Source organism: Drosophila navojoa, chromosome 5, assembly GCF_054131105.1.
Source record: "Drosophila navojoa isolate 15081-1374.11 chromosome 5, UAZ_NAV_1.0, whole genome shotgun sequence".
NCBI lineage: Eukaryota > Metazoa > Arthropoda > Insecta > Diptera > Drosophilidae > Drosophila > Drosophila navojoa.
In genome coordinates this window covers 251134-264424 of record NC_142893.1, presented here as the reverse complement: position 1 = coordinate 264424, position 13291 = coordinate 251134, and the positions used below count along the sequence as shown (strand labels likewise).

General features: G+C 41.9%; 4 protein-coding genes across 4 annotated transcripts; 3 read left to right on the top strand and 1 right to left on the bottom strand.

Moving 5' to 3' along the window:
- Positions 1-86: 86 nt before the first annotated feature.
- Positions 87-689, top strand: LOC108654981 (dolichyl-diphosphooligosaccharide--protein glycosyltransferase subunit 4). The gene is made up of 3 exons (XM_018106613.3): positions 87-215; positions 404-519; positions 587-689. Exons 2-3 carry the CDS (start codon positions 419-421, stop codon positions 606-608), a joined length of 123 nt encoding a protein of 40 aa, XP_017962102.1. The 5' UTR covers positions 87-215; positions 404-418; the 3' UTR covers positions 609-689.
- l(2)k10201 (zinc finger protein 511 lethal (2) k10201) lies at positions 611-1432 on the bottom strand. Its single transcript, XM_018106612.3, has one exon. The coding sequence runs from the start codon at positions 1365-1367 to the stop codon at positions 687-689; it is 681 nt and encodes a 226-aa protein (XP_017962101.1). The 5' UTR covers positions 1368-1432; the 3' UTR covers positions 611-686.
- A 72-nt stretch (positions 1433-1504) lies between these two features.
- LOC108654967 (ceramide-1-phosphate transfer protein) lies at positions 1505-3248 on the top strand. The gene is made up of 3 exons (XM_018106592.3): positions 1505-1737; positions 1805-2022; positions 2090-3248. Exons 1-3 carry the CDS (start codon positions 1598-1600, stop codon positions 2389-2391), a joined length of 660 nt encoding a protein of 219 aa, XP_017962081.1. The 5' UTR covers positions 1505-1597; the 3' UTR covers positions 2392-3248.
- Positions 3062-7866, top strand: LOC108654965 (putative multidrug resistance-associated protein lethal(2)03659). The gene is made up of 6 exons (XM_018106590.3): positions 3062-3196; positions 3625-3855; positions 4041-6282; positions 6345-6495; positions 6559-7507; positions 7565-7866. Exons 1-6 carry the CDS (start codon positions 3120-3122, stop codon positions 7827-7829), a joined length of 3915 nt encoding a protein of 1304 aa, XP_017962079.1. The 5' UTR covers positions 3062-3119; the 3' UTR covers positions 7830-7866.
- Positions 7867-13291: the final 5425 nt, after the last annotated feature.

Sequence of the window (13291 nt, the reverse complement as noted above, 5' to 3'; positions counted from 1 at the left end):
ATAATTAGATTTGGATATGCGGCTCTTACTTTTTGGGATTATTTAGTGACATTTATCACAGTATACTTTTTGAACATAGACCCCATTTTCGATAATAAAATACTACTGCAGCATCGATAGTTCTGACCCTAGATTTGTATCAATCGATATTTAGTTTGCATCTCTGACAATTATTGTGGTCTAAACAAAACCGGCTTGTTTTTTGGGAATAAAAAGTAAATATTAGATATATCTTATGTTTATGGAGAATAGTTGTTATTTAACGCTGTATCTAAAAAGATAGATTTGTAAAGATAATGATTTGGCTCAGATGTAGTGTGCATATACTAAAGAAAATCACTCTTTTGAAACATGACGTGTCACCAGAGGGCTAAAGAATAAGACTAATATTTTTTCTTCGCAGAAGCTCCGTATCAAAATGATAACTGACGTGCAATTGGCAATTTTCTCAAATGTCCTAGGAGTATTTCTGTTTCTCCTCGTTGTTGCTTACCACTACATCAACGCCAATACGGGAAAGTAAGTGAAAAACTAAAGAGATGTGACCCATCAAGCAATTAAATTACTTTTATACTTCATTTTTCAGGTCTAGTATTAAAAACAAATGATGTTTAAGGTTTCCACAAGTTAATTAATACAAGTATCTTATAAAACCAACTTCAAGTAATAAAATGGTATAATAAAACTTACTCCATATCATCTAGCGCTTCCTTCATTGCCCGCATATCTATTAACGCCTTATCCTTGCGTGAATTGAAAGTGCGCTGCGTTGGATGACCGAAACTAAAAGCCTTGATATTTGGAACTCTTTCATCGCTCAAGTCCATAGTCACATCTCTATCATTATGCACATCCATAACATTAGTTGCTTTCTTTGTACGAATTTTTGCTTTATTGGGAGTTTTTCCTTGATCAAAGCGATAGTTCGCCGGGAATTTGTGTACTTTGATGCAATGATCCTTTCGGTCGGCAGGCTGAAAGAACTTTAAAGGACATTCTTCTATGTAACAGGTGTAGTGCGGTTTATCGCCACGCTCGACGCTGGCTGCGAAGTACAAATCATGCTGCTCGGTTATGTGAAGATCCAACAGGTGTGCAGTTGGCAATTGCCGCCGACATTGTATGCAGCTGTAGTACTGCGACTGTGTTGTCTTTGTGTTCACAACATTTTTCCAAATGGGAATCTTTGTTTCTTCATCTTCAATATCCTCGAGGTCAATGAGTACACCAAGCTTCTTAAATGGCGGCAAAATTGATGTATCCTTGCTTTCTTCTGTGGGCGTAATAAAACCAACGGATAGATCGTCTAATATCTTTTGCAATTGATCTTTTGCGAGTACAACCGCGGAAAATATTTCCGAATTCATTACGCGTTTGCTTTTAAACCAGATGACTTATTGATATCGATGAAGGAAACGGTGTTACTAAATATACCAAATAAGAGCACAGAAATCAACTATCGCATATTTGATAGCCTATCGAAATATAAACAATATATATCGAATCGAAATTAGTATGCTGATATCGACTGTCGATATTTCATTGTTTTTATTGACTAAACATATGCGCTGTCGAATAATAAAAAAGAGTTGGAAATATGTCCGCTGTTAGCGATTCAGCGGCTGCAGAAAACTGCTTTGATATTGAAAAAGTTTCCGATCTATTTGAAGGAAGCTTAATAGACGATGATGATGTGCGCATGGAAGACTATTTGGAAGCGTATGAGGAGATTATGAAGTAAGTAAAGTAAGATAAGTAAAGTAAAATAAATTTATCAACAAACTTAAATTGATTTCTGCCTCAGGTTCTTCCTGCTGATGGGCAGCGTGTTTACATTTGTAAGCAGCGACGTGCGAAACAAACTGGATATACTGTACGATCTACGACAGCAGGACAATGAAGAAAACAAACACTTCGATAGTATTAAGACTATGCTGTTATATGAGAAAGGAGCCAGCCTTCTACACCAAAAAGGCTACGTGTCTGGCAGTCGGACCTTATTGCGTCTGCATCGTGGCCTAGGTACTACTCTGTGAAATAGATAACGGGATGTTTATCTTATCTATGTATGTACATTCATTCGTTTCAGAGTTTGTGTACGAGTTTCTACTTCGACTGCAAGACGTGGCAGATGAGGAAAAGGCTCACCATGTCTGCAAATCAGCTTACAATGACACCCTGGCCAAGCATCATCCATTCCTCATACGTAAAGGCGCTCAAGTAGCCATGTTTGCAATACCCACGCGCGGCGAGCTCTTCAAACGCGTCTGCAGCGATGCGAATGTGTCGAACGCAATTCAAAGGCTGCCTGATATGTTACGGAATATGCAAAATGTCTACAATCGCACGGATCAGCTTTATACACTTGAGGAGCTCCATAGCCTGCCTTAGAGCAGTCACTGAATAGGTCATTATTGATATTGTAGCGTAATGTAGAGTCCATTAGCCTTTCTCTGTCTTATTGCGTGGTCCATTTCGATATTAGAGTTTTGTATTTATTACCTCTGCTCGTGTTTGTCTAATTAAAGCCTTAACATTTTACTAAGGAATATCTATCATCTATATTTATCGTATAGTTAACTTATCTGTGACGAAATTTACAATGGACATAGTCTAGTCGCTATTTGATTAGATTGTACAGCCTCGAACCGCTGTCGTAGAACGTTGCCCCTGATAGCCCAATTAAAGCTAATCAGGATTTATCATTTCAGAGACAGTGAGCTGAATTAGCTAAAATCCCAAAGATTTACAAGTATGCCTTCTATATGTATATAGTTATAATTTAACTGCAATCTGCATTTATGCATTTAATGGCGTGCAATGACGCACACTAATGGCCGACAATTTCCTGTCTTGTTTCTCTATTGATTACCCAACATACCCAGATCTATTTGCCAAATCATTTTAGTCCCATTGGCCAACTAGCCTCCATTATTTCTTATCAGTCGTTTGTGTTGTGCCTTGTGCAAAAAGTGTGTTGTGATGACGACTTAATCAACCACTTCAAACAAACACCAAAATTATTTATAAAACGGCCTGTACTGGGGCTACGGAACGCATTTGAAAACCGTCTGCCACAGACATAAGAAGATTTTCTAAACTTTCGTGAATGGGGCGCTATGAATAATCTATCAAATAGTAAACGCGAACCAAATCCCTATCTAAAGGCGAATATATTCTCGAAATGGTTTTTTCTGTGAGTTTAATATTCAAAATAATGGAAATAACTACTTTAAATAGTATACCAATGTTATTTTCAAAATAGTTTCAACAATAATGATGATACATTACTAATACTTATAATAATAATTACAACAATAATGCTGATTCAATATTAAAATACCCATAATCATAAGTATTATTTATTAAATTAGCAAATAAATGAAACGCAAATATTAAAGTGTTATTTTGTGCTCGATTTCATATTGATTGAGAAATAAAGCCCATTTAAGCTCCATATCTCAGACCTGTCTCGATAATGTGTACGACCAAATACTCCCTATGCATTCTCTTTCGTTTATCACTGATTGGTAATATAAGAGATCCGTAGAGCATTGTCTGCCTGGCAGCACGTAGTTTCAATTAACTGTCAACTCAAGACTGATTGCTGTTCTCATCATTTAGATGGATGCGCCATGTATTTCGGCAAGGCCGACGAGAAGAGCTCTCGCAAAACGGTCTATACGCAAATTTACACTATTTCGATAGTAACAAATTGACGGAGGACTTGCAAAAGCCATGGATACGTGAATCTCAACGCAAGCAGCCAAGTTCGCTGCATCTGATCTTTGCCCATTATGGATGGCAGTTTGTGCCTGCCTGCGTGATCTATTCAATTCTGGAGATCGTTATACAGTGAGTACACGAATATAAGCATATTGAAATCTAAGTGAGTTGCCGAAGTTGAAGTACTTTAGTGCCCGTCTCTGAGTTATTCTGAGCGACTGCTAGAATTTTCAGGCTTCTCACATTTGATACTAGATATATACTAGAATAGTTGCATTTCTCTCAAGTACACTCTGTGTATTGTTTGTTTGCAGTGCCTTTCAGCCACTCTTTTTAGGTGGCTTGATTTCCTACTTTGCCGAGGGGCAAACTAGCATTACCAAGGAAAGCGCCTATCTGTATGCGATGGGCATTGTGCTGTGCGCGTTGGTCACGTCAGTGGTATTTCATCCATTTATGTTTTACGTCTTTGCCGTGGGCACAAGGATTCGAGTGGCCTTTGCTGGTCTGATATACAGGAAATGTTTGCGTGCAGCGATCAATGGGCGGGAGGGACTTGGCGCTCTGGCGATATCAGTGATGTCCATTGATTTGCCACAGTTCGATTTGACATTCTACTTCTTTCATGACTTGTGGAAGGGACCCGTTGAGGCGTGCCTCTTTGGCTACATCATGTACACTGAGATTAACTGGACGGCTTTGATAGGCATTGTCTTCATAGTGCTGCTAATTCCACTTCAAGCGTGGGCTGCCAAAGCAGCAGCCAAATTTCGCACCAGATCAGCGGATCAACGGGATCGCCGTGTGAAGCTGATGAACGAGATTATAAGTGCCATGCAGGTGATCAAAATGTATGCGTGGGAGCAGTCCTTTGCAAAGTTGATAGTTAAAGTGCGTAAGATGGAGGTTAAAGCCATCCGAGGTTCCGTTAGCATATACGCGGCGCTGCAGTGCACCAACATGATATCGAAGGTGTCCTTGTTCCTAAGCCTCATTGCTTATGTGTATACAGGTGAAGCGGTTACGGCTAGAAAAGTGTTTATACTCTCGTCCTACTACAGTTTGCTGAATGATTCCCTGCTGCACTTTTGGCCCTTAGCTATTACCACCTGGGCGCAGACTGTGGTGAGCGCAAGGCGAGTGACTGAGTTCCTACAACAAACTGAATCGCCTACAAGCGAGAGCTGCTCCTCCAACTGTAGAGACAATCCTACCATACGATTGGATTTTAATAAGGCACCTGCGAAGCCTCTCCCTGTGGGTCGACTGCACTGCATAGAGAGCATGGAAAAGTCCCTCACTTTTAGCCATGTCACCGCCAGCTGGAACAAGCCAAGCCTTAAACAGGCACGAACTGTGCATATTGAGGACATCAGCTTTAAGCTTCTTCCCACACAATTGGTGGGCATTGTGGGTAACGTGGGCTCTGGCAAGAGTACGCTCCTAAACGTCATCTTAGGCGAAGTGGAACTCATGCAGGGTCGCATAGAAGTGCATGGCAAGCTGAGCTATGCCCCACAAGAGCCCTGGATATTCCAGGCCAGCATACGTGATAATATAGTCTTTGTGGAGCCATACGAGGAGCAGCGCTATCGAGCTGTTGTGCATGCCTGCCAGCTGGACTGTGATCTAGCTATGCTGCCCCACGGTGATGCCACTGTGGTGGGCGAACGGGGCATCAGCTTAAGTGGAGGACAGAAGGCGAGAATAAGTCTGGCCCGTGCTGTATATCGAAAAGCAGATATATACTTATTCGATGATCCCCTTGCTGCGGTGGACTCACGCGTGGGTAAACTGCTAATGGACAAGTGCTTTAATCGGTTCCTAGGAGACAAGCTGCGCATATTAGTTACGCATCATGTACAGTTACTGCAGAATGTGGATCACTTGATGCTTTTCGAGTCCGGACGTCTAACCCAGCAAGGCACCTATGCGGAGCTGCGAGACGTTATTGAGAAACATGCAGCACCCGATCTGGATGCCATTGAATCAGATAAGCAGCTGGTGAAACGAGTCCTTAGCCAAGTTGACAGAAACTCCAAGCTATTCCAGGATACTAAAGAGACGGTGAATGATCAACCTAATAAGGAGAGTGCCTTCTCAGAGCACCAGCAACAAGGAGCTGTTAGCTACGCTACTTATATGGATTACTTTCGCGCTCTTCGCTCACCCACCTTAGTTTGCCTGGTGTTTGCGCTCTTCATTGTCGCTCGAGTTTGCCAAGCACTAATGGACATCTTCATTTCACGCTGGGCTACCTGGGAGGAGAATCGTGGAACACCCCAGGAATTTGAAAAGACTCGTGCTCAAATGGTTACTTGGTACGCGGTGCTCTTGGTGTGCACCTTGGCCCTCTACTTGTTGCGAACCTTTGGCTTCTTTCTGTTATGTTTACGTATTTCACTACGATTGCATAATTTACTTTTCGATGGGATTATACGTGCTCGCATGTTGTTCTTTAATGTCAATCCCTCGGGTCGAGTACTTAATCGCTTCTCCAGTGATATTGAGAACGTGGATGTGGCCTTGCCACAGGCAATGATGGATTCCCTGCAGGTAATATATACATAACTGAGACATACACATTTACTTACAATATAATTTATCATTTGCAACAGTTCTTTGTGGATGTGGTGGCTGTCTTGGTTATCGTGGCAATCGCCAATTATTGGCTACTCATTCCAGCAGCTATCATGGCGGTCTTGATGTACTTTTGTCGTTCTTTTTACATAGGCGCCAGTCGCAGTCTGAAACGCATTGAAAGCTTAAGTAAGTAAATAAGTAAACCATATTTCTGACTTACTCACATGCTTTGGACTTTTTCATGCTCAGCTCGTAGTCCAGTTTACACGCATGCCAATCAAACGTTTCAGGGCTTGACTACTATACGAGCATTGGATGCGATGCCGCAATTGGAGCACACTTTCCATGGCCATCAGAATACGAACTCGTCTGCGCTTTTTCTCTACACAAGCGCCAATCGTGCCTTTTCCTTTTGGACGGATCTCATTTGTGTCGTTTACATACTAGCGGTGACATTCAGTTTCCTGGTTATAAATGAGACCTTCTACAGTGGCGATGTTGGCCTGGCTATCACACAATCAATGACCCTGGTCATAATGTGTCAGTGGGGCATGAGGCAGACGGCGGAGCTAGAGAATAAAATGACCAGTGTGGAGCGCATATTGGAGTATGCGAGGACCCCATCGGAGCCACCTTTGGAAACAGCAAAGGAGCTAAATCTTGCATCTGAATGGCCACAACAGGGCCATTTACGCTTTTGTAATCTACGCATGAAATATGCTCCGGATGATATCGAAATTTTGAAAGGCTTGACCTTTGAGTCGCAGCCCATGGAGAAGATTGGCATCGTGGGACGCACAGGCGCTGGCAAGTCTTCGATAATCCAAGCACTGTTCCGCCTTGCCATCAATGAGGGGCTTATCGAGATAGATGGTCAGGACATTGCCTTATTGGGCTTGCATGATCTGCGCAGTCGCATCTCAATCATACCACAGGAGTCAGTCCTCTTCTCCGGAACATTGCGATTCAATCTCGATCCGTTTGGAATGAAGAGCGATGAAGAGCTTTGGAACGCACTCGAGGACGTGAAGCTGAAGAAATACGTGGCCAGCTTGGAGGGAGGCCTCTCATGCTATATGCAAGACGGCGGATCGAACTTCAGCATGGGCCAAAGGCAATTGGTTTGCTTAGCCCGAGCCATCCTCCGCAATAATCGAATACTCATTATGGACGAGGCGACTGCTAATGTGGATGCGGAGTAAGTAATTATTGGTTACCTGCAAATTTCGATGGGTCTAAGTAATAATTATTACAGCACTGACAAGCTTATACAGGAAACAATTCATACCAAGTTTGCCCAGTGCACGGTGTTAACCATTGCTCATCGTCTTCACACAGTCATGGACAACGACAGCGTCCTGGTTGTAGATGCAGGAAAAATAATCGAATTCGGAGCCCCACATAAGCTCTTGCAGCTGGAGAATGGTGCTCTCTTAAAACTAGTTAAACAAAATGATAAGGTCACAGTTAATCAACTCAAGAAAATTGCTGCAGATAGTTACATGCGTAAGAACAAATAAAGCAAATTTAGTCTTAGAAGAATTGATTACTTTTAGGTAACGGTTGTTTTGACCACATATACATATTTTCAGATCCCAATCAATTTCTGTAGCTCACATAGAATTTGCCTTTTAAAAAATATGTTTAATTAGTTCACAGTCCATTGCAAGTAAAATTTTCACTTCAATTTCAATTACGAATATTCAACGGGGCTTAAGACAAAAGTCTAACTTCTTTTCAGTCACTAGAATTTGATCATGCGTTTTATTGGGCAAAAATCAGTACCAAATTTGTCCGTCTGATGAGAGATGGGAGTTGCCAAGAAATTTACATTTAAGGGTTATCGATTAATAAAACAACAAGCTCATATACCAAAGCCGACTGCTATGAAATGTAAGCCAATCCAATCAGCAGTTGTGATTTGAATTAGGTCAGATATTACTTTATTTAGTTATCTGCTCCAGTCTACTTATCCTGTTCATTTGCTATTAAGCGAAAAGTCGCCGGTAGCATTTAACCGTCGTTCAAGTCGCGCGACAATGATTACCGCTAAAATTGACCGCCCGCTGAGCAGTGGGCGTTGCCAAACAATTGAGCTGTGCCACAAACTACGTCATCACTTTTTTTTACTGGCAGAGGCAGGGCTAGAGGCAGAGGCACTGGCAAGTGGCCACCACATGCTCGGTGGGTGGTTTTTGTAATTATGGACATGCGCCACCCATTCCGTCACATTTCAGTACATTAAGCGCTGAAAGCGTTCTAACTACACATAACAACAGCAAGAGCAAAAAACTGAGACTCACTCAAAATCTGGCTGGCACTTATGTGGACGGAAGCCGATGGGCGGAACTAGAGCGAGTCCAGACAGACAGTGATAGAGGCAGAGACAGAGACAGACTTAGATACGAGGGTCGGTGAGTTGGTCGATGGGTCGGTGGGCGTTGCAGAAAAAGAGGGTTCCCAAATTGCTAGCCAGGAGATGACAATGATGTGCTTTTTGTGTGCAGCTAGCATCTTTTTTATTATTCCCAGATTTTTTTCTTGATTTTTTTTGCTAACTCACCAAGTATTATATATACTAGTATATATCCATATATACAGTATTTATTTCCATCTCTTTCTCTTCCTGTATGTGGGTGTTGGCAGTTCCGAATGCTGTGGCATAAATTGTCCGTCGGTTTTTTAGTCGCCGTTGATTGCTTTTGCACCCAGCTCGGCTCGGCTCGACTCGGCTCAGCGGGTAGCCGGTAAAACTGAACTTGTCGGCAGGAATATCAATTACTTAACTGAAACTCCAGGATCTTATCTGAGCAATTTTATCAATTATCTGACGCGTGCACGTGTCCTTCTTGGGATGGGCAGACCGCAATGGTTATAAACAACATTTTGAACAGGGCACGTAGATATATCGATGGTTGGCCTCGTAACTCATCTTAAACGATCTCACTCTCATTCTCTCTCTCTCTCTCTCTCTCTCTCTCTCCCTCACGCCCATTCCCCTCTTCGCGGGACCACACATCGTGCTCTACCAACCTAACGAATCGAAGTACGTGCACACGACCAAATTTGCTTTATTATGCGGTCAGGATCAGGATGCGACCTCTGTGGCAAAGCGGAAGTGTTTGCCCAGTGATAAATGTCACAAAGGTGGGCCACATACAGAGGTGGGCAGCTGATCAGATTTTATAATCCGCACGTTTTCCCATTGGCGAAGCCGTCTAGGTATTCACCTTGAAGCTCTTCCAAGCTTCCAGACTGGGTCACAATATAAAATATTTATATTTAATTAGCTTGCACGAAATTTTGGACAGTGTTTGATGAATGGCTTCCTTCGTGACAAAAACTCCCCAAACTGCAGCCGCCAGCTGTAAATCGATTTCAATATTTTCCAAGCTTCATTGAGTCGTTTATTTTATTGATTACGATAGTTGTTAATCTAGGCACATCCAGTCGGCTCTCTTTTTGTTTATTTTTTATTATTATTACCTATATGAAATAGTTATCAGGGGTATAGCATAATTTGAAAATGTCGGAATATAACTTTTATATTATGCATTCCGTATTAGGAATGATGATTCGGTGAAAATGCCAATCGATTTTATTTATTTTCCTTTACTTTATATATTAACGTTAGTAAACAAATGCCCCCAGGAGTATTTTTATTAACAATAATAATTCACAGTTTACTCAAATTAATTTCTACGTAAATGTATATCTGTCTTATTGTGCTCACTGTCGCTTCGCTTCTCTCTTATATTCGTTATGCTCCTTCTCTATCTTGCGTTGTTTCTGTAGATGTCTTGGTCTTTCACTTTTCTAGATATATGACCATTGGATCTTTTTCTTTCTCTTTTTCTATTCTAATCTCTCTCTCTCTATTTATCAAAGCCAGAGAGATTCTCTTATTCTATCATGCTTACAGGGTACCTTATAGTCAAGCTTTCATCCATTTCTTCAGTCCGCTGTTGTTCCCATTACAATGGCATCATGAATCGCATTTACTTTGAGTAATAATTAGATATTCAAATTGTTTGTGGAAATGTCAATTGTCGGTCACTTCGTTCGGGGGCGTTTAGCCTGAGTGAGTGTGGGCGTGGCATTGTTTAGGTGCAACAGCGGCAGGCAATAATGAACATGCATTGTAAATAATGTATTAAGACATTAAATCGCTCATTGAGGCAATTTACATTCATTATTATATTACGAACTCAGCGTACGTGCCCATAAGCCATGGGAATCGGAGAAGGGCTCGACGAGAGCGGGAGTCGGAGAGGCAGACAGAGACGGTGGCGAGACATGCCCGAATACGTTCCCAATCTCATATTTGTTGGGAAATTAATAAAATCATAAAAATGTAATTAATTAATTCACAAGACAGCAGAAAAAAAATTAAAGAGAAAAGAATAAAGAAAAAAATGCATTGCCGCCACAGTCTGTGGATGGGCTGCGGGTCTTGGGTGCTCCTCTGATTAGCGATTCAGGTGCGTGAGTGCATTTTTTTCGGTTTTCAAGAGAATTTCTTCAGCGACGACCGTGACAGACCCTAGCAAACGAGTCTTCGGCTGCCCCCTTTCCGCCTCTACTCCGTGTCCCCTCCGGAATGAATTGGCGACTGACAGTCCGATTGACAGATACAAACTAAAGTGGGCAGCAAATGCGATCGTCAGGGCGGCCTCTACAATTGCAATTGCTACTGCTGATTGTTGGTTACTACCCACCGCATCAGTGTTGGCACTAGAGCCATTTCCTGGTCAAATCTAGCCGTTATTAAAGAATTCCTATGCCCAATCTCTGGTTAATAAGTTGCTTTCAGTTAGGCGCTCTGGCAACGGACAACGAAACTGCTAACAAAATCTTAGGTTTTAAAAATGAGCCACATGTTTCGAATTTCAACCTCTAGCAATTCTCTGCTTCTGCTCAAACAAAAAAGGCCGAAGGCAAATGGAGGGCGTGTCCACGCCTTATGACAAATTATGACAGCGAGCATTTCGCATTTGATTTATGACCCCCGCTGCATTCAACTATGACCCCCTTTTCTTTCCACGCGGCGGCTATGCCAACAGATTTCCTGTTGCCGACTTTTGCCAAAATGTTGCTTCCTAATAGTTTCTGCAGATATATTTTCAAATCGTGGTCATACGGACTTTCTAGGCAAACTCGTTAACTGGGCTGGCGATAAGTATATTTGAATGTGCTGTCAGATGTAGCGAGATGAAAGTGGACTGAAGATAACCTTCAGATAACCCTCAGACCAGTACTTATAATCGAAATAAGTCCTTTAATAGAGCTTTAGGGATATATGTGTAGAGCATACAAAATGCGCTGGGTGAGAACACGGACTACATGTCCTGTTCGGGGTTACTTTTACATAAGTTTTAAGTGATTTTTAACGTGGTGCATTATGGCTGTTTAACTGTTTAAAGCGACACAAATCCGGACGTAATTAATGGTGAAATAATTTACAACCGAAGCTTTACAGATGCAGATCCGGCCAGACAGACCCAGAATGTACCCCAAAGGGGCTACACTGAACTTTGAACGAGGTTCTATGAAAACCATTTATTGCTAATATAAACTCAAATAGCAAATGTAGAAATCTTCTGTCTCATGCGAATCTCTTTTGTCCTTGAGTATTTCATTGATTCTTTCATTATAGCTCACTCTGTAGTCACCGCAGCCAAGCAAAACACATCCACTCCGCATCAGCATCGTTAGCAGCCAGTGATACTTTGTTCATTTGCCGCAATTTGTGATTTCGAATACCCCTAAAAAGTTGAAAAGAGCAGTAGCAGTAGCGATAGCAGTAGCTGTAGCAGTTGTTGTATTCTCGCAGCCGGCACCCAAAAATTCCTTGTCTAAGTGTTACAATAATAAAAACTCATGCTTGGAGGCGTGTCCCAACATAAAACTGCAAACGAAACGAGCAGTGAGCTGCCGAGCATCGGTACGACAGACGCATTCAACAATACAATAATACCAGAAGGGTGCCTGGCCATAGAACTTCCCATTTACAGGGTGGTTAGAGCCACACATACACGATACTCGCTCATGAAGTAAATAAGGTGAGCATATTGAGTTCCGCCTGAGACTTTAAAATCGCTACATATAATAGTAATTCTTTTTCTCGGATGTGAATTCCTAGGGCTATATGAATCGGGATATCCGCTATCTTGGATTATATTTGACACAGAGATGACTGCGAATTGGCTATGGGAAGTACAATGTAAAATGTACAAAATTGTGATTATGAACGAGTATTATGTAGTCGTGCGCACTCGTCACCAATATGCTGTTTTTTTTTTTTTGGTTACTCTGCAAACAAAAGTCAATTGTCGCAGCCAATAAGTCGCTAATGCAATTAACAATTCACACACACATACACAGAGAGAGGGAGAGAGAGAAGCTGAAGGCTGAGGGAGAGGGCTCAGGGCTGAACATTACAAAACTAATAACTCACCATGTGTGAGCCCTCCTTTCTCTCGCTCTCTGTGAAGAGGCGTGACACGTGAGACACCTGGAGTGATTGTTTGATATGGCCGTGAGGAGTAGTCGCTATCAAATCTCACACAAACTCATTCCCTCTTTCTCTCTCACACTCACTCTCACTCTCAGTCTGTCTGTATTTGCGACAATTTGGTGCGTTAAATTACAAAAATTAGTCACACGACGAACTGGGAAAAGGCTCAACAACATTTTGCCTTCGGGGCCTGCCGTGTTAAATCGCACAAATTGGCAGTTTAATTGTTCCAATTGACACCAAATTTTGTTTTGGCCCTTAAGTGGTCCAGAATAAATGGGCAACTGGGAACTGATTTTGTCAGCTTGGAGGCGTGCACCGATAGCCAGGAATTTATTGCACTGGTTACCAGTGAATTATTAGCAGTATTTAGGTCCTTAAGCAGCTCAACTAGATAATTTAACGAGCACTGTTCATCACTCGAGCTAGCACAACACACACACAAAAGTACATGTACGTATGTAG

Coding starts and splice junctions, on each gene's coding strand:
- LOC108654981 (XM_018106613.3), top strand. CDS start 419: ATGATAACTGACGTGCAATTGGCAATTTTCTCAAATGTCCTAGGAGTA. Junction 520..586: donor ATCAACGCCAATACGGGAAA/GTAAGTGAAAAA, acceptor TTCATTTTTCAG/GTCTAGTATTAAAAACAAAT.
- LOC108654967 (XM_018106592.3), top strand. CDS start 1,598: ATGTCCGCTGTTAGCGATTCAGCGGCTGCAGAAAACTGCTTTGATATT. Junction 1,738..1,804: donor GCGTATGAGGAGATTATGAA/GTAAGTAAAGTA, acceptor TTTCTGCCTCAG/GTTCTTCCTGCTGATGGGCA. Junction 2,023..2,089: donor GCGTCTGCATCGTGGCCTAG/GTACTACTCTGT, acceptor CATTCGTTTCAG/AGTTTGTGTACGAGTTTCTA.
- LOC108654965 (XM_018106590.3), top strand. CDS start 3,120: ATGAATAATCTATCAAATAGTAAACGCGAACCAAATCCCTATCTAAAG. Junction 3,197..3,624: donor TTCTCGAAATGGTTTTTTCT/GTGAGTTTAATA, acceptor CTCATCATTTAG/ATGGATGCGCCATGTATTTC. Junction 6,496..6,558: donor GAAACGCATTGAAAGCTTAA/GTAAGTAAATAA, acceptor TTTCATGCTCAG/CTCGTAGTCCAGTTTACACG.